The sequence below is a fragment of the Dryas octopetala genome, chromosome 5 (genome assembly GCF_963921425.1).
Source record: "Dryas octopetala chromosome 5, drDryOcto1.1, whole genome shotgun sequence".
NCBI classification, from domain to species: Eukaryota; Viridiplantae; Streptophyta; class Magnoliopsida; order Rosales; family Rosaceae; genus Dryas; species Dryas octopetala.
The window spans coordinates 4145578-4169006 of NC_141370.1; the positions used below are offsets into that span (position 1 = coordinate 4145578).

Sequence of the window (23429 nt, forward strand, 5' to 3'; positions counted from 1 at the left end):
GCAAAAAACAAGCATCAGAGTTTCTAATAATGACAGGAAGCAGTTGACTAGTTAAGAACTTTGAACTAACACGATCAGAGAGGTGCATTGGACAGAAATAGTTAACACAAGGAGGTGGCGACATCCTTTGCCGACAAGATGTCAGTGGTGGCAGCATCCTTGTATCATATAAACGCGCAAACGCATCATTGCAAACATTATGAGAAGGTAAATTAATCAGCTGTATTAGAAGAGAAGAGAGAAAGTACATAGCCTCATTGAATTAATAATCAACAACTAAATACCTCCCGCCAACTAGGAGCAAATGAGGCCTAGTGGAACTGGTATCATAAGATTTTAGAGCAGAAGTTATTAAGAACTATAGGTGAAAACAATGATTCCAAGGATTTAGGATAGAGAGGTGAAGCACCTAAAATTCTGGGCTTCAAAAGTATGATATGCTAACAAATCGATGTAAGTATTTTATAGAAGAAAATTTTCATGTGACAGACAAAAAAACTCCCTAGTTACATCAGAGAGGTGAACTACAATGAATATTTCAGGAAGATAATCTCACAAAGGACATAAACTACACCAACTAATTTGAGTACAAGGATCAAGCTGTTGCCCCCTAATTGGGCTCTTTGACTCACAGTTGCCCACTAATTTCTCAATTGAAAAACTTTGGCAATTTCATACCATATATACAATTTGAGAGTATGAGCAAGAAGAAAGCAAATATTCACTGAGATCAAGATTTTAATTTGCAGTTCCTAAAACAATCTATTCAATAGAAATTTGGCAACTATGCTTGAAAAATTATATTAACAAGTCAATTAACATGCCTTTCTAAACTGGTTGCTATAGTCTGCAAAATTAGTTGGCTAGGATTAAATCTTAATTAGGTTTACTCAAATCCTACAGTAAACCCTAAAACTTGAAAATTTGAAATTCTATATAAAATACATAGTGAGTTATTGGGCTAATAGCCTAAAAGACTACTACTACTATTTTTTATTTTTTATTTTGCAAAAAAATGAGGTGGGCTACAACTGCATTAACAGTTGGAATTCTTACAACTGCATTAACAGTTGTATCCTATGTATATATATAGCTTCGTATTAAATATCTAACCAATTAGTTTTGAAGCTCTCTATGTTGTAACACGAATTCTCTAAAGGGTCAAACTTGAAAAATTAAGGTCTTGCAAACATGAACAAACTTTCGGGGGTTAAAGGGCACCTGTGTGGTGCTAGCCAACGGCTCTCCGACGATCAAGTCAGTAAACAAAATCAATTATAAACTCAAAGCGGTGGGCTTGGAGCTGAACAATTACGTACATTTGGATGAATTAATCCTCATGACCGAAGGATTGTAAGCTTGTAATCACTGGGAAGTATACTCCTATTAGGAGTGAACTCTTATGCTTGAATCCTTGTTTGGGGAGGATTCAAGCCCACCTTGTATTGTGGAGGAGGAAGATTCAAGCCTACCTTGTGTTATGGAGGAGCTGGTCCAATCCTTATTGGATTCCTCTACCTTGTCCATTAATGATCCAATGGGGGCATTGGGGGAGGACGTCCTTCACGCGTCCCTAGCGCAAAAGTATATTCTTGTTCTCCATGTTGGTCTATTCTAATAAGGTACTCTGTTATCAATGAGAGGTCCTATCTTACTAGATTATTCAATAGGTGAAGTACCTTTAGCTAGTTAGGTACCTCCTTAATTCCTCCTTAGATTGGTGGAGGTCCTCATAGTAGCTTGATGGTAGGTGTAACTGGGGCAAATTTTCGATCTCCAAATCCTCACAAACTACCCTTGTTATGGCAGTGTTATACTCACACTTCTCAGCCTAAACTCACGCAATTGCAAGAGGAACCAAACGTAAAAGCATGTGCAACACTTGTTTACAAGAACTCTATTCCCCACCTTTATTATCAACAAAGGAATGCAAGATTTACACACTCTCAAAACTGTGTTTTCTCTCTTACAAATCAGTTTGCAAAATTGAACTCTCTAACCCTCTAAGCTTGCCTCTCGTCAAGCTTAAGTAAAGGGACTTGGCAACTTGCTGATTGCCAACATACTCAAGTGGATTGTCTCCCATCAGAATATTAAGTAACTGATGTCCAACAGGAGTGCATGCTTCCACCCACTTGCCCTCTTAAGTGGCTTCAGCAACTTCCAAGAGCTTGCTTGAGCTGCATCCATAAGTTGCCTGCTTAGATTCCATGCAGGAGCTGCTTGCATGTGCTGCCTGTATGAGAAGCTTGCATGAGCTACCTGCATAAGCAGCTTGCTTGCCTTTCAGCAAGTCAACAATGCTGCTGGGTATACTTCAAGTCCCTATGGTGCTCCAAGTTCCCATGCAGCTTTGCTTCAAGGTTGAGCTGCCTGTTTGAGCTTCCTACATCAGCAGCTTGCTTGCCTCTTCAAGTGGGCAAGGTTTCCTTTGCCACTAAGTAAACAAAACTGATGCCATCTTGTATCAGCTCACATGTAAGTGACATCACTCAAATGCCACCAGCTCATCTTCCTTTGACTTAGTAACCCGACCAAGCCGAGCATGACCCGCGCATGCCATTTTCCTCGTAACCGAGTTAGTGCGTGTGCTCGCCACAAGCGCACCGTGCCACCGACATCCACCCAATGCCGAGGCTGATCTGTAAGGATCTAGTAAGGCTCTTACAAACCACCCCCACTAAATGAGCCCGACGTCCTCGTCGGATTGGAGTCTAAGTACTCCTGTATCTGTTTCTCAAACTACCACAAAGTTACATCTCTTTCCTAACTAACCTCCGAGTCGCTGCCTCTTTTCCATCGAACTAAGTAATCAGTTCGTCGATTCTTCTTGCTTTGACCTTCAGTCCTATGAGCAGGTATCTTCTCAACTTCTTTGTCAAACTGCTTTCGAATAACCGGAGGGGCTCTCCTTGCTTGACTTCGAGAAGGATCTTCGGCATCCTCATGGAATGTTTTAAGGAATCTAACATGGAAGGTGGGATGTATCTTCAAGCAATTAGGTAGCTTCAACCGATAGGCAACATTCCCAACTTGCTTGATTATCTCAAACAGACCATCATATCTCGGAATCAGCCCTCTTTGCACAGTCTTGCTACTTATCTTTTTCCAAATCTGAAGAGTAAGCTTAAGAAAGACTTTATCCCCAACCTGGAATTCCAATGGCCTTCGCCCTTTGTTAGCATATTTCTTCATTCTCCGGATTGCTTTAGATAGACTATCTTGAGCTTCCCCTAGCAACTCTTGTTTGGAACGAGCAAAGCAAACCAGTATGCTGCTGGACACTTGCCTCCAGTTCGTTGTGCAGCAACTTCTTGAGGAGTACGAGACTGTTGGCCCATAACCAATTTGAAAGGATTCATTCCCATAGCCAAAGATCGATAAAGGTTATAACAAAACTGTGCAGATTCCAATAGTTCCACCCAATTTTTCGGACTTGCCGTCACATAATGTCTGAGATATTCCTCCAACAATTGATTCATCCTCTCCGTTTGCCCATCCGTTTGAGGATGGTTGGCTGTAGAGAATTTCAGCTCAGACCCCATCATATTAAACAAGGCAGTCCATAATCTGCCAGTGAACCTTGCATCACGATCACTTATGATATCTTCTGGCAAACCGAAGTACTTCACCACATTCTTATAGAACAGCATTGCAGTAACATCCGCAGGACAAGAATGTGGAGTTGCTATGAATACAGCATACTTCGAGAATCGATCAACCACTACCAAAATAGAACGCATTCCCTCAACCTTTGGCAGTTTCGTAATGAAGTCCATAGACACGGACTACCAAGGTCTCTTCAGTATGAGCAGTGGTTGCAACAAGCCCGCCTCTTTCTTCCTCTCAAACTTGTCTTGCTGGCACACCAAACATGTTTTGACATAGGCTTTAATGTCATCCTCCATCTTAGGCCAATAATAAAACCTTGAAGCCAAGGCTAACATTCGATCAACTCCACGATGCCCAGCCCACTATGAGTCATGCATCTCCCACATCAGTTCCTTGCGAAGTCCCCTTCCACTTGGAACAAAAACTCTTCCGCCTTTAGCGTACACCAAGCCATCTTCCAGCCAATATCTTTGAACAAGTCCCTCTCTAACTTGTTGCTGGATCTTCGTGTAGGCAACATCCGACTTGGATATCTCCAGAATTTTGTCTAAGAAATCTGAGTGTACAAGAGTTAAGGCTGCAACATACTCTTGTACATCTTTGCGACTCAACACATCTGCCACTTGATTTTGATTCCCAAGTTTGTGCACCCATACAAAATTAAACTCAGCCAAAAATTCTTGCCAACATGCTTGCTTAGGAGACAACTTCTTATGAGTCTTGAAATAAGTGTTAGCCATATTATCCGTCACCACCGTGAAATGAGTACCCAGCAAGTAGTGTCTCCAAACTTTCAAGCAATGCACAACTGCAGCCATCTCCTTTTCATGAGTTGAATATCGCTGCTCGACATCCTTCAGCTTTCGGCTCTCAAAGGCAATAGGATGTCCTTGGATCAGCACCCCTACAAATGCTCAATCTGAAGCATCTGTGTGAACTTCGAAAGACAACTCGAAGTCAAGCAGCCTAAGGATAGGTTCCGTAGCTACTGCTTGCTTCACTTTCTCGAACACCGCTTCACACTTTTTTTTCCAACATCATTTGTTATCTTTCCTCAGCAAATCAGTCAAGAGAGTCACCTTCCTTGAGTAATATTTGATAAACCGCCGATAATAATTTGTCAAGCCAAGAAAAGATCTCAAATCTGGTACCTTAGTAGGTGCAGGGCAGTCAAGGATGGCCTTTACTTTCTTCTCATCCATTCGTATCATGCCTTTGATAATCCAGTGCCCCAAGAACATGATTTCTTGGCAGCAAAACTCGCACTTCTCCTTCTTTACATAGAGTTGATAATCTCTAAGTCGTGAGAAAACCAACCGAAGGTGCATCAAATGATTCTCCAAACAATCACTATAGATAACTATGTCATCCAAGTAAACCACAACAAACGAATCCAAATACTCATAAAGGACATCGTTCATTAGATTGCAAAAAGTAGCTGTGGCGTTAGTTAACCCAAACGGCATTACAAGAAACTCATATGAGCCGTAGCTCGTAACACAAGCAGTCTTCACTTCATCTCCTTCAGCAATGCGCACCTACCAATAACCCGAACGCAGATCCAACTTCGTGAAGTAAGAGGCCTTGGACAACCAATCAAACAAGTCCGACACATTCGAAACAAGATACTTATTTTTGATTGTGACTTTGTTCAAGGCACAATAGTCCACACACATCCTCATGGATCCATCTGATTTCTTTTGAAACAAAACCGGGGCACTGTAGGGAGCTTTTGATGGTTGAAGGAGACCAGAATCCAACAACTCGTTCAATTGTCTTCTAAGCTCTGCCAATTCAGGAGGCGCCATTCTATAAGGAGCTTGTGCAGGGGGTCTTGCATCAGGGACCAACTCAATCTTGTGATCAATGGCGCGTCGGGGAGAAAGTTGTTTAGGAAGTTTCGAGGGTATCACATCAGCAAATTCGTCCAACATTTCAACCACCCTATCCGGCACTTTAACAACCTTGGTCGTCTTGATCTCCACCAAGGCAGCCAAATATGTCACCTCATTCTTCTTCAATCCCTTCTCTACTTGCATAGAAAATTGCATCCCATGCTTCTGCTGAACCACCTTCTTTTCCGCAGCCATATTGACTTCAGGGACAAAGCATGGCGAATTTCCTTCCGCATTCAATAGGTCTCCAAGGTAAGACATTAAGGAAACCTTTGCTTGGACAAAGAACTCAATTCCAAGTATAACATCAAAGTCATCTAAGGGAACAACCATCATATTGCATTGTCCCTCCCACAAACTAACCTTGAGAGTAACCACAACCGATCCTTTTATGGGAGCAGCTTCTGAATTCACAGCCTTTAGTGTGCTTGAATTCTGTGTGAGGTTTAAGCCAAGTCTCTGCACTTCCTTCATACCTATGAAATTATTGGTAACATCGCTGTCCACCATGGCATACGTCTCTTGGTTGTTTATCGTGGCAGCCACATACATCAATCCCTTCTTTGGTTGTGTTGGGACTAAAGTGATGGCTGTTAATCGCAAAGGATTCATTCGAGGTTAAACTCCCGCATCCTCATTTGTTGAATCATCCTTTGGATTTTCAGTAACTAGGGCACTCAACTTCTCCCTCTTTGGGCAATCCTTCACTCGGTGAGGACCATTACAAAGTAAGTAGGCTTTGTACCACTTGTACTAGAACTCCCACCAGACTTGGACTTGTCCGGACCCTCTCGCTTCTTCCAATCTTTGTTCTTGCTCCATGAACCTTCTTGGAATAAGGAGCCTTTCCGCTATCCTTCTTTCCATCGTTTCCCTTCTTCTTGTCTGAAGAAGGGTTTCCCGTTTTGAAGTCAACTAACCCTTCAGCCACTGAGATTGCAGTAGGCAAGTCTCGCACCCCTTGCCTTCTCAACTCCGCTTGTGCCCAAGATTGCAAGTCAGACATGAAATTGAAAAGCTTGTCTTCCTCGGACATATTTTTGATATCAAGCATTAAAGAACTAAATTCTTTCACGTACCCGCGTACCGTGCTTGTATGCCTCAAATTCTTGAGGGACTCCCTTGCAATCCACGATGTATTGGCAGGGAGGAATTGATCCCTCAATTCTTTCCTCAAGACATACAATCACTGCCCGACCAGCACAATCATTATCCGCCATCCGAGTTCGCCACCAAAGCTTTGCATCACTGACAAGATACATGCTAGTCATCAATACTTTCTCTGCTTCAGGCACACGAGCTGCCTTGAAGTACTGCTCGATGTCCCAAAGAAAGTTCTCAAGATCCTTCACATTCCGCTCACCATTAAATGGCTTAGGTTCAGGCACCTTGATCTTTGACATGGATTCCGCTCCCCCCGTCTAACCAAGCATGGCCTTCTTCAGCAATGCAACATCATCTTCAACCTCTTTGAAGTTCTGTTTGATTATCTCTACCAAGGACTCAATGTCCTCAACAATAGATGTGCACCTGGTGTTTGTTTGCTCTTGAAACAAACTCACCCACTTCTCGCGTAAGGCAACATTTTCATCCTTCAATGCATAGCACTACATTGCCAAATTGCGAGCATCATCAGCCAGTGGAGTGTCGACAAAGTTCTCGAGTAGTGTAAGTTGCTCCACCAGATTGTCGCCACTTCCGACCATCGTTTTGCCAACGAAAACAACTCGAGATTAAGCCAACTTAGGCTCTGATACCAACTGTAACAGGGGCAAATTTTCGATCTCCAAATCCTCACAAACTACCCTTGTTATGGCAGTGTGATACTCACACTTCTCAGCCTAAACTCACGCAATTGCAAGAGGAACCAAACGTAAAAGCATGTGCAACACTTGTTTACAGGGACTATATTCCCCACCTTATTATCAACAAAGGAATGCAAGATTTACACACTCTCAAAACTGTGTTTTCTCTCTTACAAATCAGTTTGCAAAACTAAACTCTTTAACCCACTAAGCTTGCCTCGTCAAGCTTAAGTAAAGGGACTTGGCAACTTGCTGATTGCCAACATACTCAAGTGGATTGTTTCCCATCTGAATATTAAGTGACAGTTGTCCAACAGGAGTGCATGCTGCCACCCACTTGCCCTCTCAAGTGGCTTCAGCAACTTCCAAGAGCTTGCTTGAGCTGCATCCATAATTGCATGCAGGAGCTGCTTGCATATGCTACCTGCATGAGCAGCTTGCATGAGCTGCCTGCATGAGCAGCTTGCTTGCCTTTCAACAAGTCAGTAATGCTGCTGGGTATACTTCAAGTCCCCATGGTGCTCCAAGTTCCCATGCAGCTTTGCTTCAAGGTTGAGCTGCCTGTTTGAGCTGACTACATCAGCAGCTTGCTTGCCTCTTCAAGTGGGCAAGGTTTCCTCTGCCACTAAGTAAACAAAGCTGCTGCCATCTTGTATCAGCCCACATGTACGTGACATCACTCAAATGCCACCAGCCCATCTTCCTTTGACTTAGTAACCCGACTAGGCCGAGCATGACCCGCGCATGCCATTTTCCTCGTAACCGAGTTAGTGCGTGTGCTCGCCACAAGCGCACCGTGACACCAACATCCACCCAATGCCGAGGCTGATCCGTAAGGATCTAGTAAGGGTCTTACAGTAGGTGACTACTTAGGCGACTACCTAAGTGACTACCTACTGGAGTGTAGTCCTTGATTGGTAGTTACCTTGTAAAGGTAGTCCATTCCTTTCGTTGGTCTTTTGCTTCAACTAAGGCGTAGATCCTTTCAATATTGTAAGTACCTCTTCCCATGATAGGTACCACCCCATTATATGGGTACTATACCACATTTCTTGTCAAATGTCCTTAATTGTGAGAATTAATCATGGTCCCACGCTATATATATATATATATATTATATAGTACGGATCTATAATATAGTTAGACCAAGCTCCATAGAATGGCGCGTGACTCTGATTCAAGTGAATTTAACCTTTGATTCACACATTTAGTAAATTAGGTATCGGAGAGTTGCATAGATTCTTAGTATTTTCTTGATTGCATGTGATTCAAGTAATTCAACAGCTATGTGGAAATTTGCTCGATCCCACAGCATCCAATCTGTTTGGGGCCTTGGGTATCCGAGATGTGGAATGGAGAGAGAGAGAGAGAGAGAGAGAGAGAGAGAGAGAGAGAGAGAGAGAGAGAGAGAGAATGGGCTTTGGGTATAATTATAGCTCCATTTTATTAATTTCACAATCTTCAATACTTTAAAAAAAACATATACATTATGAACAAATTTAATCCAATTGATTACATTAAATCTCGGTGTATGTAACCAAAAATGGCCAGCATAATGTTTTAAAAAAAAATGGCGAACATAAAAGAAATCGTATGTAACTTATCATTTATGACGACAACAAAATAATAAAACTATAAATTGCATGAAAGATGCAAAGCACCACGTCCATATTGCACCCTCTTATTATTCTCAAATCGTTTTCTTGCTCCCGTTTGGATTGATCACATGCAAACAAGTCGCAATGATAAAACTCTCTCTTGCAGCAATTATTTGTTTCACCAATCTATAACCTGCAATGCAGAACAATATTGACGTTAGTAAAATGGAAAATCACAAAAGATTACATATATTTAATCAATTAAGAAGGGCAATGATAAGAGAAGTAAATGAAATACTTGATGACAAAAGACACTTACACGAAGAGAACAGAAATTCTATTTGCTTAGTAAAGAATAGGTGGTGGAGGAGACTTGTAGTAGTAGGGTTTAGGAGATGAGGGTGATGGTGGTGGTAGTGATTTGTAAACATAGGGAGGTGGAGGTGATGGAGATGGGGGTGGTGGTGGTGGTGACTTATAAACATGAGGTGGAGGAGGTGATGGTGAGGGTGGTGGTGGCGATTTATAAATGTAAGGTGGTGGTGGGGATGGAGAAGGTGGTGGTGGGGATTTGTACACATAGGGAGGAGGAGGTGAAGGAGGTGGGGGTGGTGGTGGTGGTGACTTGTAGACATAAGGAGGGGGAGGTGATGGTGAGGGTGGTGGTGGTGACTTGTAAATGTAAGGTGGAGGAGGGGATGGAGAAGGAGGAGGTGGTGATTTATAAATGTAAGGTGGAGGTGGGGATGGAGAAGGAGGTGGTGGTGATTTATAAATGTAAGGTGGAGGTGGGGATGGAGAAGGAGGTGGTGGTGACTTGTAAACATAAGGAGGGGGAGGTGATGGAGATGGGGGTGGTGGTGGTGGTGACTTGTACACATAGGGAGGTGGGGGTGATGGAGAAGGTGGTGGTGGTGACTTGTAGACATAAGGAGGGGGAGGTGATGGAGATGGAGGTGGTGGTGGTGGTGACTTGTACACATAGGGAGGTGGGGGTGATGGAGAAGGTGGTGGAGGTGACTTGTAGGCATAAGGAGGGGGAGGTGATGGAGATGGAGGTGGTGGTGACTTATACACATAGGGAGGTGGGGGTGATGGAGAAGGTGGTGGAGGTGACTTGTAGACATAAGGAGGGGAAGGTGATGGAGATGGAGGTGGTGGTGACTTATACACATAGGGAGGTGGGGGTGATGGAGAAGGTGGTGGAGGTGACTTGTAGACATAAGGAGGGGGAGGTGATGGAGATGGAGGTGGTGGTGACTTATACACATAGGGAGGTGGGGGTGATGGAGATGGTGGAGGAGGTGATTTGTAAATGTAAGGTGGGGGAGGTGATGGAGATGGAGGAGGAGGTGACTTGTAAGCGTATGGTGGAGGAGGTGATGGTGAGGGTGGTGGTGGTGATTTATAAATGTAAGGGGGAGGTGAGGATGGAGAAGGAGGTGGTGGTGACTTGTAGACATAAGGAGGGGGAGGTGATGGAGATGGCGGTGGTGGTGGTGGTGACTTGTATAGATAGGGAGGTGGAGGAGATGGAGAAGGGGGTGGTGGGGATTTGTACACATAAGGAGGAGGTGGTGATGGAGATGGTGGTGGTGGTGACTTGTAGTGGTAAGCCGGAGTTGGTGGCCGCGGTGATTTATAATAAGGTCTTGGGGATGAAGAATGTGGTGGAGGTGGAGATCCATAAACATAAGATTTCTCATCACTAGCGGCTACATTGGTGGCTATTAAGCATATAGCCAAGGCACAAAACAGCAGGCTATGCCAAAAATTGGCCATTTTGAGCATTACTGTGGACTGAAACACCCCACAATTTTGGGACTACTATAGCTTTAAGATCAAAGGATTATTTGTGAATGAATATTGAGTAGAGGTCCAAAGTTTATATAGTGATCTGTTCAACCACCAAAGCATTTGTTTAATGATATATGAAGTTTCTGACCTGTAACAAAACAATAATTAAAGTCCTGCAGATTTTTCCATTTCCTTTAATTTCCAACCATTAACAATTGCATAATGGGATCCCACTAGTCTTGAAATTGTCTCATTACTCATGCAAAACTAGCTATAGTCAAGAAACATTCAAAGTAAATGCATATAATCACAAAGTTTGACATAGAAATCGTGAGCAATTCTCTGTATTAGTAAGAGGAAGTAGTTGAGATTAGGTTTACTTAGAACTTTCCATTGGAATTTGGAATTTAGCAATTTTGGCAGGTGTTTCAGTAAAAATTCAATTTCATGTGCATCTGAATTTCACATATTCAATCTCAGAAAATAGAATCAGTACTGTTGGATAATATAGAATTAGTTTACTAATTACCCTCATTTGGTGTCTAGGATTGAATTGGATATATTAAATGAAAAAAATTCAATGTGTATTCAAGGAACAAGCTTCTAACTTGAATGAAAAAAGATGGACTCATGATTATAGGGAGTTGATATAAAATATATCCTTCCAATCTCTAAAAAAATGGTGGGATAAGTGGGGATAAGTTTTAGATATCAATCGCTTATGACTAATTCATTCTCTTCTTTCACGTTAGAAGACATCCTTCATTCTCTTTCTTCAATACACGCAAAATGTAGTTAGTTAACATATCCTAACCAAACACCAAACCGGCCTTTTAAGTAGTAAATATTTTTCACTGAAGTTTAAAACGCCAATAATTAAGCTCACTGTACATATAACTTTTGTGGTCATGCTATACAATACAGGTAGCAGAAAAATGTGATGATCGATGTCAATCTGATGAACCCACATGACCAGTTCAAGGCTTTCCAGAAACTTACCTCCCAAGTCCCAAACATTCACTAAAGTTTAAGTTTGACGTTTTCCTGCTTATTTAACTACAAAGTGTCAAAATCACACAATGTTAAAGTATTTAATAAGTAAATAATTTTTGGAGAAGATAATGGAATGATTGGGTTTGAAGCTTTCATTTTCATTGTCAATTACAAATGTATAAAGCTGTTTTCCATTCTCTTTTGTGTGACTTATGTTTTCTGTAGAGAGGGTCTAAGAAAATTAATTTTTAATGCATTATGAAAGCAAAACATAGATGTTGTCCAACAGCAACTTTGACTTTTGCAATGGCAACATGCATTTATTTGGAAAAGATAAAGTCAACCTGAAGATCTTTTGGACTGCCGCCCAGTCTGGCATGCCTGAAAAGAAGATAGTTCGCTCCAAAAGAAGATAGTTTAATAATTATTTAATCAATAGTGTAAAGTTAGACTAACACAAATACTCTAATAATAGAAAAGAACAGAAAAACAAGACAAAAACATAACAGGTCAACTAAAATAATTTCTAGCTAGTAAGCTAACAAAGAATTCTTCTTTTATGGATGAAGGTTAAAGAAGCATAGACTCTGGGTTCTAATGGAGATTAATTTTTCTTTAACCAATGAGAAAAAAAAGAAAAGAAAACTACAAGAATGGTATCATGCTAATACAGAAAAAGGTTATTGAAGTTCAAAGTTAATGTACCCTGTGAGAAAGGAAAAGGAAAAACAGAAGCTAGGCAAAAACAATTTTTACACACCCACCACACACATATTTGGACACACGTTAAAGTCTCCACAAACTGAATTATTATTTTTTCTGCATCAATGTCATGCCAAAGATGCTTCTTCCCAGCTGCCAAATTCACAAAGAATGAAATAAATTGGTAATACATGAAGATATTGTAGTTTTTGTTTATTCTTGGTGAAGAAGATAAGGCAGCTATTATACTTTATATCAAATTGCCTAAATCCTAGAGACAGGAAACAACGTTTAGAATTTGTAGTACACAGACCAAAAAAAAAAAAAAGTTGTAGAACACAATTTAAAATAAAATCCAACTACCCACATCATACATGATATAATAACAATTCCGTTTATCACGCGCTTATGACTATTACTTTTAAAACCCTGAAGCCTGCACTAATTTGGAACTTCATCATATCACCAAATCTGTCTCTAGCAATGCACAAGACAAGTGAAGAAGCAAAAGTCTATATTTACATAACATGAAACAAATAAGATGACAAGGCTTTTTCCTTACATTCACATTTTCAAGATCCAAATAGAGAGAATTAATATATTCTACTGCTTATAAAAAAACATCACCGGATGGTGTTGGTGAAATGCTGTTGTATTATTTTCTAGAGCAAATTACAATTTAATAACTCAACTTTACATGTTATTTCAATTTAGTACCTCAATTTTGAAAACTTACAAAAAAGTACCTCAACTTTCATTTTGTGTCAAAATAGTACCTTCGTTAATTTTTCTGTCAAATAAACCGTTATCTGCTAACGTGACAGAAGTATTTTCGTCTTTTTTCTCAAATTTAAAAAAATAATAATATTTTTAAAAACTTTTGAATAAAATTTTTTAAAAAATTTCTTTAAAAAAATTCTTAAACTTTTTTCCCCCTCTCCCTTCCCCAACCCCCTCCCTCAACCTCTCCCCGCCTCTCTCCCTCCCCACCAACCCAGCCCCCCCCCCCCGACCCGACCCACCACCTCTCACCCAGCCCCGACCCACTCGCCGCCCCTCACTCAGCCCCTCACCCAGCCCCCACCCACCCCCCTCCCCTCACCCCCTTACCCCACCCAGGCCACCGCCTCCCCCTCCCCCAAAACCCCCTCTGGCCTCTTCTCACCCAACCTCGTCGCACCTAAAACAAAAGGGAAAATAAACCAGAAAAACCCAGTGAGTGAATGTTTTAGAGCTTGTGAATGTCGTCGACCAAGAGTACGTCCGAGTCCAAGTAAATGACCCGGTCCACGCAGCAATCCAACATTTCTCACATAGTTGAGTACGTTCTCGAGCGCGAGACGAATCGAGGACGAGATGAGGTTGATGACGGTGTCCTCGCAGAAGGGAAAGTGGATTGGACGAGTTGGGTAAGGACCCAGGCATCGCGCCCGAGCCTAGTTGTTCCAAACTAGCATGTCCATCGTTGATCGCTCTCGTCGTTTTGGGTGCGGGGCTAAGTGAGAGGCGGCGGGTGGGTTAGGGCTGGGTGAAAGGTGGTGGATCGGGGGGGGGGGGGGGGGGGGGCTGGGTTGGTGAGGAGGGAGAGGCAGGGAGGGGCTGGGGAAGGGGAAGAGGGAGAGGGAAAAAAGTTTTAAGAAATTTTAAAAAATATTAAGAATTTTTAAGAAATTTAAGAAATTTTTTTATTCAAAAGTTTTTAAAAATATTATTATTTTTAAAATTTGAGAAAAAAGACAAAAATACCCTTATCACGTCAGCAGATAACAATTTATTTGACAGAAAAACTATTTGAGGTACTATTTTGACACAAAATGAAAGTTGAGATACTTTTTTGCAAGTTTTTAAAGTTGGAGTACTAAGTTAAAACAACATGTAAAATTGTAGTACTAAATTGTAATTTGCTATATTTTTCCAACTAATATCATTTTAAAATGATAAAAACAATGAAAAAGACCAAGTCTATTTTGCCTTTGATGATGAAATTTTCAAAAAAGAAAAACAAAATAGCGGGATACAAATTGAGAAAAAGAACTGCCACATAAATTAATAATTAATAATAAATAATAATAATTGAAAGAAAAAGAGCAAAAACTAAGGTTCCCTAAAACCAAATTATGTCACCGTCAACAAAATTTGTCTAACCATTCTCCCTATAATTACTACTTTATATTATTATTCATGATCATCGCAATGGATAACAACGGTTGAACTTTTATATTTGATATTTCTTGTTTAGACATTACATGCATATTAAGCATGACTGAGTCTATAATAGTAATTAAAAACTGTACAGTCTGGCATAATCTGAGTACATTGCCAGTAGTATATCAGTAAATATGGAAAAACAGCAAGAAGCAATAAAACACTAAGCTTGGCGCGAGAATCTGAGCTAACAAATGGTGCTATAAATTCGTCTAAACAAGCCATTCGTATTCGTTCAGGTGTTGCGGGATTATCTAGTGGAAACCCCTCGTTGCACCCTACTTCTGCTCTTGCAGCTATAATGGCATCTTTGATAGCAAAAAAGACAGCTGAAGCCAAGAAAAATGGTGGCTCACCAACAGCTTTAGATGAGTGGATGGCCTTCACATTTGGATGTCCCTGTCAATTAGAAAAGAAAACCACAAACAGGTCAAGACTGTTACTTCATTTATGTTTAAAAAGTGAATCATAACTTATGCTGGGAAGCCAAAGTTAATTCTATTTGTATAAATACAACTTGAAATGAAAGAATTAAATCTTAGGGAGGGAGGGAGGGTCGGATCTAGTGTATCGTAAGGGTTTTGCCTTTTCTATTGGTTCCTACAGATTAGATCGAAAACAATTCTTGAAAGAGCCATTCAACTCCAGGGATGAACTAGAAAAGAAATATTTATCGGTTCTTCTACCTCCTATTTTTATGAAGAGAATGAATATTTATTATTGAAGGTTCAGAAATTTAAAAAAAATTTAAAAAAAAAAAAAGAGTCCAAACCTACTGCTGGAATGATTTGGAAGATCAAAACCAAAAATAGTGGTGTTTGCTAGCAAGACCATAATAGAGGCAGCTAGTCTATATGGGTCGCTAGGGAGGGAGAGAGGAAGAATAATTAAGAGATAATTAGACTTTTTTTTTTTTTGCCACAAGAAATAATTAGACTTAAGTCCTTTAAAAAAATAATTTTTAGATGGAGACTGGAGGTGTTTTAAAATTTATAAGAAAATCCTTTTAATTCATAATAATTTATAAAAAAATCCTTTTAATTTATAATAAAGTCCTTTTAATTTATAAGAAAATCATTTTAATTCATAATAAAGTCATTCCCCGATTTGAAGGGTATTTCCCTCTATTTGAAAGGTATTTTCCCTCCTAGGGTGTAGAGTGGGCTTTGTAGAGGCTGCATGTTAGGTTTTAACTCCGAGATTGGAGTTAAAACCTAACATGCAGCCGTCAAAAAAGAAAAATAAAATGACTTAATTAAAAACTCTAAATCACTACCGGTCTTAATCTAAGAAAGACTCATAAAATGGATTTCTAAGTCTCCCAATAATTAATAATTGATAGCATGCGCTTACAAGAAGAATGAGCATATCTTCAGAAGTGGAACGCTAAATTTATAGGGGACATCATTCATGGAAGGGAGGGAGGAAGAATAATTAATAACTGATAGCATGCGCTTACAGGAAGAATGAGCATACCTTCAGAAGTGAAATGCTAAATTTAAAGGGGACATCATTCATGGAAGGAATTTTGTAACATCCAGGCCCACAAGTGTAGAGGGAACCTGGTGAGATCCACTTATGCGCATGATCACCCCACTTTAGTTCTTCAAGGGCTACCCATCCCAAACCTTGAATAAAGGCTCCTTCAATCTGCATCAGAAACAAAAAGCATAATATTATTACCATGAGAAAGAACATTAATGGAACAATTACTCCAGGATTATTGTAGTCAAAATGAAATATTTTCCCATAGTTCAACCATCCCTTCCCCAATTTCATAAAACGACACTAAATAAACAGCAAGATTGGCATTCACAAACTAGATCAGGAGCTTGTTAGCATGTTCATTATTTTAGATGGCTTGGGTAAAAGGAGACCAAGAATATACTGAATTGTTTACCAACTAAAACTTAAAATCAGTAAATCAGTAGCAGCTATTAGCCTAATAAACATTAAAATCTCTGCTAGCACTGTTTTATATCAATTCTCAAGGGCTATTTCTGTAATATATCTTGCTTTCTAGGAAAATTATTCCTATTGAAACAGAACTCAAAATGGGCTTACTACATGTAACTGGAGAGTGCCAAATGTAGCTTGATTTTCACGAAAATGATTCCTATTGCAACAATGGGCATCACTAAATGTTGCTTGAGATGGTGCTAAAATTCCCATATTCTGCACGGATGTTTATTAATAAATGAATAAAACATTTTGACATTTGAATAAAACTGATAAGGAAAAGGAAGAAAAGCAGCTGTCCAACATCAATTTCTGGGCTGAGAGAGTATCCAAGATCCAAGAATATGTTTGCCACCCTAGTATGACAATCTCCAGTCAAAGTGTCAATTTCAACCTCAGCAAAAGCAGCCCCCATAGGTGAAGTAACTGAATGGGTTCCCTTTACCGGTCCTCCAATCAAAGCCAATTTCAGGTGTAATATAAAATCCATGAAAGGAAAGATCTATCCGTGCCACATAGCCTGCACTCCCCCAGCTGAGAATAATTGTGAAATTTGAAGGCAGCATAATTTTCTTATCATCATCAGTGCAAGGTTGCTCACATAAAAGAACCCATATACAAGTATACAACCACAAATGGAACTAACACATGAATAAAAACTCACACAGAATAACTATAAGATTCAAAAGCAGTATTTTTCTCACCTATTCACTTTCTACAGTTCCCATGTGATACAACTATGTTAACAAAAGCATCTTTCATTAACTTAATTAGCTTTCTTTAAAAACTCATTTGGATACTTGACAAAGACTATGAACCACATGAAACATTCTTGTGAAGCAACTGAACAGAGTAGCAATCATGTTCCAGCATTTGGTTGGTTTTAGACAGTACATACTAAAGAGGTGGAAGTGTTAGGTAAAGCTTCAAACCCTTGGATTATTGTGTGGCCTAGAGAAAATATCCAAAACAGGACAAAAAAATCCTTTGTTGGTGGGAGATGTCGAATCATATCTGTCAAACGGAGAATGAGAATGCACAACACCATTTTTGCTTCAAAATTTCAAATATGATAAAGTTAGAGTGATGCTCACCTAAGGGAATTAAAATGAGGGACAAGTGAAGGAAAACACATTCAAGGATCAGATTTACTTCATTGAATTGCTGATTTCACAATTGTGTTCAAATCTAACCATTAAATGCGTCGTCTGTCACTTGTCCCTCATTTTAAGTCCCTTAGGTGAGCAATCATAGATAAAGTTAATTGGAATTTGGAGCAGGTGTTTCCAGTATTCTGATTCAATACATATAAACGTCTAAATATGGAGAACTTGATACAGGGTAAAAACGACAAAAACAACAATAACAACTATAAATTCAACTATCAGAAGACACCTTGTAAAAAGTTAATCAACACTTATGTATTTGATCAAGAATAGATGGAGCCAACACTTGCAAAGAGGAAGCAATGTTCACTGAAGTTTGTGATTGATAAACTACTATAGACCACCCTCAGAATTCAGATTTTCGCAATTCATAAGCTCATGTAAACAAAAATGTTATTTTGACCATTTAAATTTTTTTGATCATCAATTTCAGCTTATTTCATGGTGTAGTATCAGTTATTTGATGGTCCAAATCATAACAAGCTGAAATAAATTATTCTCTAATTGTCCTCACAGTTTTATTGATTTACTTCTAAATCATTGAAGGTGTTATATTCCTTCTTTTATGTTTTGAGTACACTCCTTGTACACTCCTTGAAGTCGGTCAATTTGATATACCATTCATTATGCCATTGAAATAGAGTTCAGGCAATAACTCTGAAACATTTAGAACAACATAAATTCTAGTTAATTAGTTGTTTACCAGGAACTTCCATTATTCGCTTCCACTTCCAATAACTGTATTCTATGACCGACTGCAATAAACTTTTCATCAGGAAAAAATATCAATTCAATTCAAGAACAGTTTTCTTCTTGATTATAGACTTTGAGCTTAGTAGAAGAAACCAATTCCAGATGAGCAAACAAGAGCCTCCAAGACAGATGAACAATGTCTTTTGTTCAATGTCACCTTGCAATTCTGGTCAAATGCTTAACTAACTCCTCATCTCCGGACTTCTTGAGGATCTCAGCTATACTGTCAACATAGGGAGCTTTCAGTTTAATTCCTTTATTGAGCATTGACCTTGCAAGCTTTGCAGCCTCCCCCAAATGACTTTGTTGACAAAGCCCCACTAAAAGAATCGAATAAGCATCAGAGTCGATGGAAGACAAGCATTCCAAATTCTCAAGTTCATCAAACAGGCAAAATCCATCAAACATCCGTCCCTCCAAACAAAGCTTTTTTAACATTATGCTAGACGCCAAATTATTTGGTTTGACCCCAGTATCAAGCATCATCCTAAAGACCTTCTCTGCCTCCTCAGGTTTTCTAACTCTTGCCAAAGACACAAAAAGAGAACTATAGCAATCAGTATATGTAACACTACGCCCTGCAACAACTCTATCAATCACCTTATAAGCCTCTTCAACTCGATCCTCTGCACAAAAACCCTTAATTAAAGAACTAACTGTGACGCGAGTTGGGGAGCACCCATGAGCTTCCATTTGGTCCAAAATAGCCAATGCCTCCAACAACCGACCCTTGTCACAAAAATTTTGAATAACGGACGTATATGTTACAGTATTAGGACTACAATCCCCACCCTCCTTCTCCATCTCCTTTAATAACTCCAAAGCTCTCTCCATATTCCCATACCTACAATATCCATCAAGAAGTGCCGAGTACACAACAACATTAGGCAAACAACCATGTTCCTTCATAGCCTTAAACAACCCACAAGCATCATAAAACCGACCCACATTGCAAAACCCTTTAATCATTACCATGTACGTGATCATATCGGGATAAAGATCCACCAAGCCCATCTCTTTCACCAAACTTCCAGCCATATCCATATCACCCTTATCACAAAACAGCCTTATAACAACATTGTACATCATAGTATCCGCACGTAAATCAAATTCCGGCATTTTCTTCAGTACCCTCAAAGCTTCATCAGCAAGCTTAGCTTCTTTGCACAAATTGAACACAACCTTGAACATCTTAATATTAACAAAACACCCCTCAACTCTATAAGCCTCCAAAACATCAAAAATAACACTTGGGTTTAGCTTGATCTCATACAATTCACAAGCTTTGCTATACATAAAATGGCTATGCCTATAACTGGAGTGAAGACCAGCCCATATGAAAAACCTAAGACCCATTTGGGATTGGCTAGGATAGCATCTCTCTAAAACCTGACTTACACATTTGAAGTCCAGCTTGACTCTGATTGGGGCTAGGGCTTTCTCTATGTTGCCACCATTTTTTTGCAGCTGATTGTAGAATACCTCTGCAGATGAGGCAGTAGAGAACTGCAAGATTGAGAATTTGTGATTTTTTAGAACAACCGAGGAGCAGAGGAACCGAGAGATTGAAGAAATGATCAACATTAGAAGGAAAGCTTAGGGTTTTGTTCCAAATATGATTAAACCCTAAACCCTGAAATGGAGAAGACCTTAATGGACTAGGGGTGGACACGGTCCTGTACGGTTTACCCTTGAAACCGCGCACCGCACCGAAGGTTAATTCTAGTGCCGTTCGGTGTCAAAAACCGTGGAAATGACTATAAAATCCGAACCAAACCAAACCTGCAGGTTTCGGTGTGGTTCAATGCAATCAACCCGGTTTGGACCTCAGCAGCAAGTCCCTCAACCTCAAATTTGTCCTGCCAAATTACCAATAACAACAAACCAATTAATCCATAATCACTAAATCAAAACCCCATTAATCAAAACAGAAAAACCCCATTAATCAAAACGCGAACACCTCAAAACAGAAAAACCCAATTAATCAAAACCCTCATTCAATTTCTCAATTAACAAATAAACACCAACTGAATTGAAACAATTACACAAATACACCCTAATTTGGACCCTAAACCATTAAACCCCAAATCCCGAAATCAAACCCTAAACCCTAATTTGAATTAGAAAACCCAAAATCCCTTATTTCAGAGATGAGATCATGAGAGAGTGAGAGATAAGAGACAGAGATGAGAGAGTGAGATATGAGAGTGAGAGAGATGACATACCTTTTGAAGCCTTGAGCCTGCGACAGAGATGACAGACGAGAGATGAGAGAACGAGAGAGTGAGAGAGATAAGAGATGAAGGAGTGAGAGTCTGCGAGAGTGAGAGAGATGAGTGACAGAGTGAGAGCTGAGTTGAGAGATCAGCGATGAGAAAGAGTTGACAGTGAGATGGAGGATGCTGGAAGCCTGGAGGTGATTCACAGTTCACTGATTTTACAAGGGTTTCGAGTGTAGCCGGTTCTATTCCACAAGAATAGAACTGGCTCCTTGGCTAGTAAAAAGAAAACACGTGGTATTTTTAATATATATATATATTGAATAGTTTTAGGTTATTAAATATTAAATTTTTGGGTTAAATACATTTTTGGTCCACGAACTTTGAGCGGTTTCTCAATTTGGTCCACCAATTTTGAAACGTGACAAAAATAACCCCGAATTATCCAATTTGTGTCAATTCAGGATTTTCCGTTCAAATATCTAACAGAAGCTGACGTGGCCGTTAAACGCTGACGTGGCGCACATTTCGTGTCACCTCTTTTATTTTATTTTCAGATTTTTTCTATTTTCCTATTTTTATAAACTTTAAAAATTAATTAAAAATAGCTCCGGACTCATAAAAATACATGAAAAATTCCTACAACCTCGTCTTAACTAGTCCAAATTTATTATGGGGCCAAATTACCAATTTGTCCTCTGAGAGTTTCTAAAAAATTTGGGAAGTCTAAATTTGCCCTCTAAGACCGAGAGGTCTTTTGGGTAGTAAGTGTTCACGAGAAAGGTAGTGTTAGTTTTTAGAAGACCAACGGTGCAAACCTCATATTTTTTGAAGCTCGGGAGATTATTCTATGAATTTTCAAAGAGTCTAGAGTATTTTAATTTTTTAGAAATAAATTTGAACTTCCCAAATTTTCTGGAAACTCTCAGAGGGCAAATTGGTAATTTGGCCCCATAATAAATTAGTACTAGTCAAGGCGAGATAGTAGGAATTTTCCGTGTATTTTTATGAGTCCGGAGCTATTTTTAATTAATTTTTAAAGTTTATAAAAATAGGAAAATAGAAAAAATCTGAAAATAAAATAAAAAAGGTGACACGTGGCGCACATTCAGTGCGCCACATCAGCGTTTAACGGCCACGTCAGCTTCCGTTAGATATTTGGACGGAAAATCCTGAATTGACACAAATTGGATAATTCGGGGTTATTTTTGTCACGTTTCAAAATTGGTGAACCAAATTAAGAAATCACTCAAAGTTCGTTGACCAAAAATGTATTTAACCCTAAATTTTTAGTTATAAAAACCTATACATAAGTGTTTCATATATAAATCAGGATAATTTTAAGAAAATAACTCCAACTTGTATGTACGTAGGAGCCAAATCAGGAATCTTTCTTTCAAAAATGCATCCATTAGGACTAAAAATTCACTTAAAGGTCAAATAAGGATATTCTATCAATTAAATCCAAACGTCTGTTAGTTTTAAGAGTAAAATTGTCACTTCACTCGCCATTAAATAAATAATTATAAAATTAATTGTTAAAAAAAAAAAAAGATGCAGATCTTCCCCAATCCTGACCTCCCTCACTGCTACTCCGACAGCCGCCACGTACTATTATTATAAAAATTCATTAAAAATACCCTAAACCCAATACTATTATATACCAATTACTTATACTAGTATACTCTATACTCATTACTAATATATTCCATATTTTATACCTTATACTCTATACCCTAAACTCTATACCCTATTGTTGATGCTGAAAAATGGTAAAGCAGTCAACGTCGAGTCGAACCACGTGGGCCCGTTGACCCACCACTGAGTGGATGACACGTCGAAGTGGGGTAAGAACGGGTAGCTGGGTCCGACTGGTGAGTAATGAGAGAGAATGATATCCAATGCACCCTGCGCAAGTACACAAAAGTGAGCAGGAAGGACACCGGTGTGGTACCGGCCGAAGCTCCTCCGACGCTCAAGTCAGTGTTCAGAGAATCTGTGAGCAGAGTGAGTGAATAGTATAATATTGATTGAATTGTCCTTTGTGACAAAAAAGTACCTCTTTTATAGTACTTTTGGAATAGTGTCAACCAATCCGGTGATGACACGTGTCCCTTGTAATGACTCGCACTGTAAAAGCGCCACATGTCACCTGTCTCGAGGATCCGAGTGAGTTGACACGGGTCGGGGCCCAGAAGGCTTGAGCTTGGGAGGCCGGAACCTAGGAGGTCAGGACCTAGGGGGCCGGAGCCTATGAGGCCGGAGCCTGGGAGGTCAAGGCCTAGGAGGCCGGAGCTTAGGGGGCCGGATCCTATGAGGCCGAAGTCTAGGAGGTCAAGGCCTAGGAGGCCGGAGCCTAGGAGGTCAGGGGCTAGGAGCCCGGGAAGGGCTTAGCCTTTGGGCCTAGGAAGTCGATGCCTAGGAGGGGCTTAGCTTTTGGGCCTAGACCCAAACGACATGTTGTTAAGCCTTGTGTCACTTGTCGTTATGCCCAGATGATTCATCATACGAACACCTATATCTTATAAAGTATAAATTTACTATAAAAACTATATACTATAAAAACCATATATAAAGTTATAAACTATTGTTATGTTGAGTGCTCAATTTCCGTTATTTTATAATACTAACTCCCTAACATAGAGTGCAAGAACTCGATACTTTTGTGTCTTTTTGTTTGTTTTAGTATTTTGTAGGTTAAATGAAGTGAAGAATGAAAATGAAG

General features: G+C 39.7%; 2 protein-coding genes across 7 annotated transcripts; both read right to left on the minus strand.

Annotated features, from left to right (window-relative positions):
• Positions 1 to 9255: 9255 nt before the first annotated feature.
• On the minus strand, positions 9256 to 10692 carry LOC147283640 (uncharacterized). The gene has a single exon (XM_086245408.1). The coding sequence runs from the start codon at positions 10690 to 10692 to the stop codon at positions 9256 to 9258; it is 1437 nt and encodes a 478-aa protein (XP_086101534.1).
• A 3904-nt stretch (positions 10693 to 14596) lies between these two features.
• On the minus strand, positions 14597 to 20878 carry LOC147283641 (pentatricopeptide repeat-containing protein At5g47360-like). 6 transcript variants are annotated; one of them, XM_086244988.1, is made up of 5 exons: positions 20711 to 20878; positions 16871 to 20344; positions 16672 to 16782; positions 16084 to 16257; positions 14597 to 15006 (listed from the first exon to the last, which is right to left on the minus strand). In XM_086244988.1, exon 2 carries the CDS (start codon positions 20067 to 20069, stop codon positions 18639 to 18641), a length of 1431 nt encoding a protein of 476 aa, XP_086101114.1. In that variant the 5' UTR covers positions 20070 to 20344; positions 20711 to 20878; the 3' UTR covers positions 14597 to 15006; positions 16084 to 16257; positions 16672 to 16782; positions 16871 to 18638. The 6 variants fall into 6 exon arrangements, with proteins under 6 accessions (XP_086101114.1, XP_086101117.1, XP_086101116.1 ...); XM_086244991.1 differs by having other exon boundaries at positions 16084 to 19991; positions 20135 to 20344; XM_086244990.1 differs by lacking the exon at positions 16672 to 16782 and having other exon boundaries at positions 18436 to 20344.
• Between the last annotated feature and the right edge of the window lie 2551 nt (positions 20879 to 23429).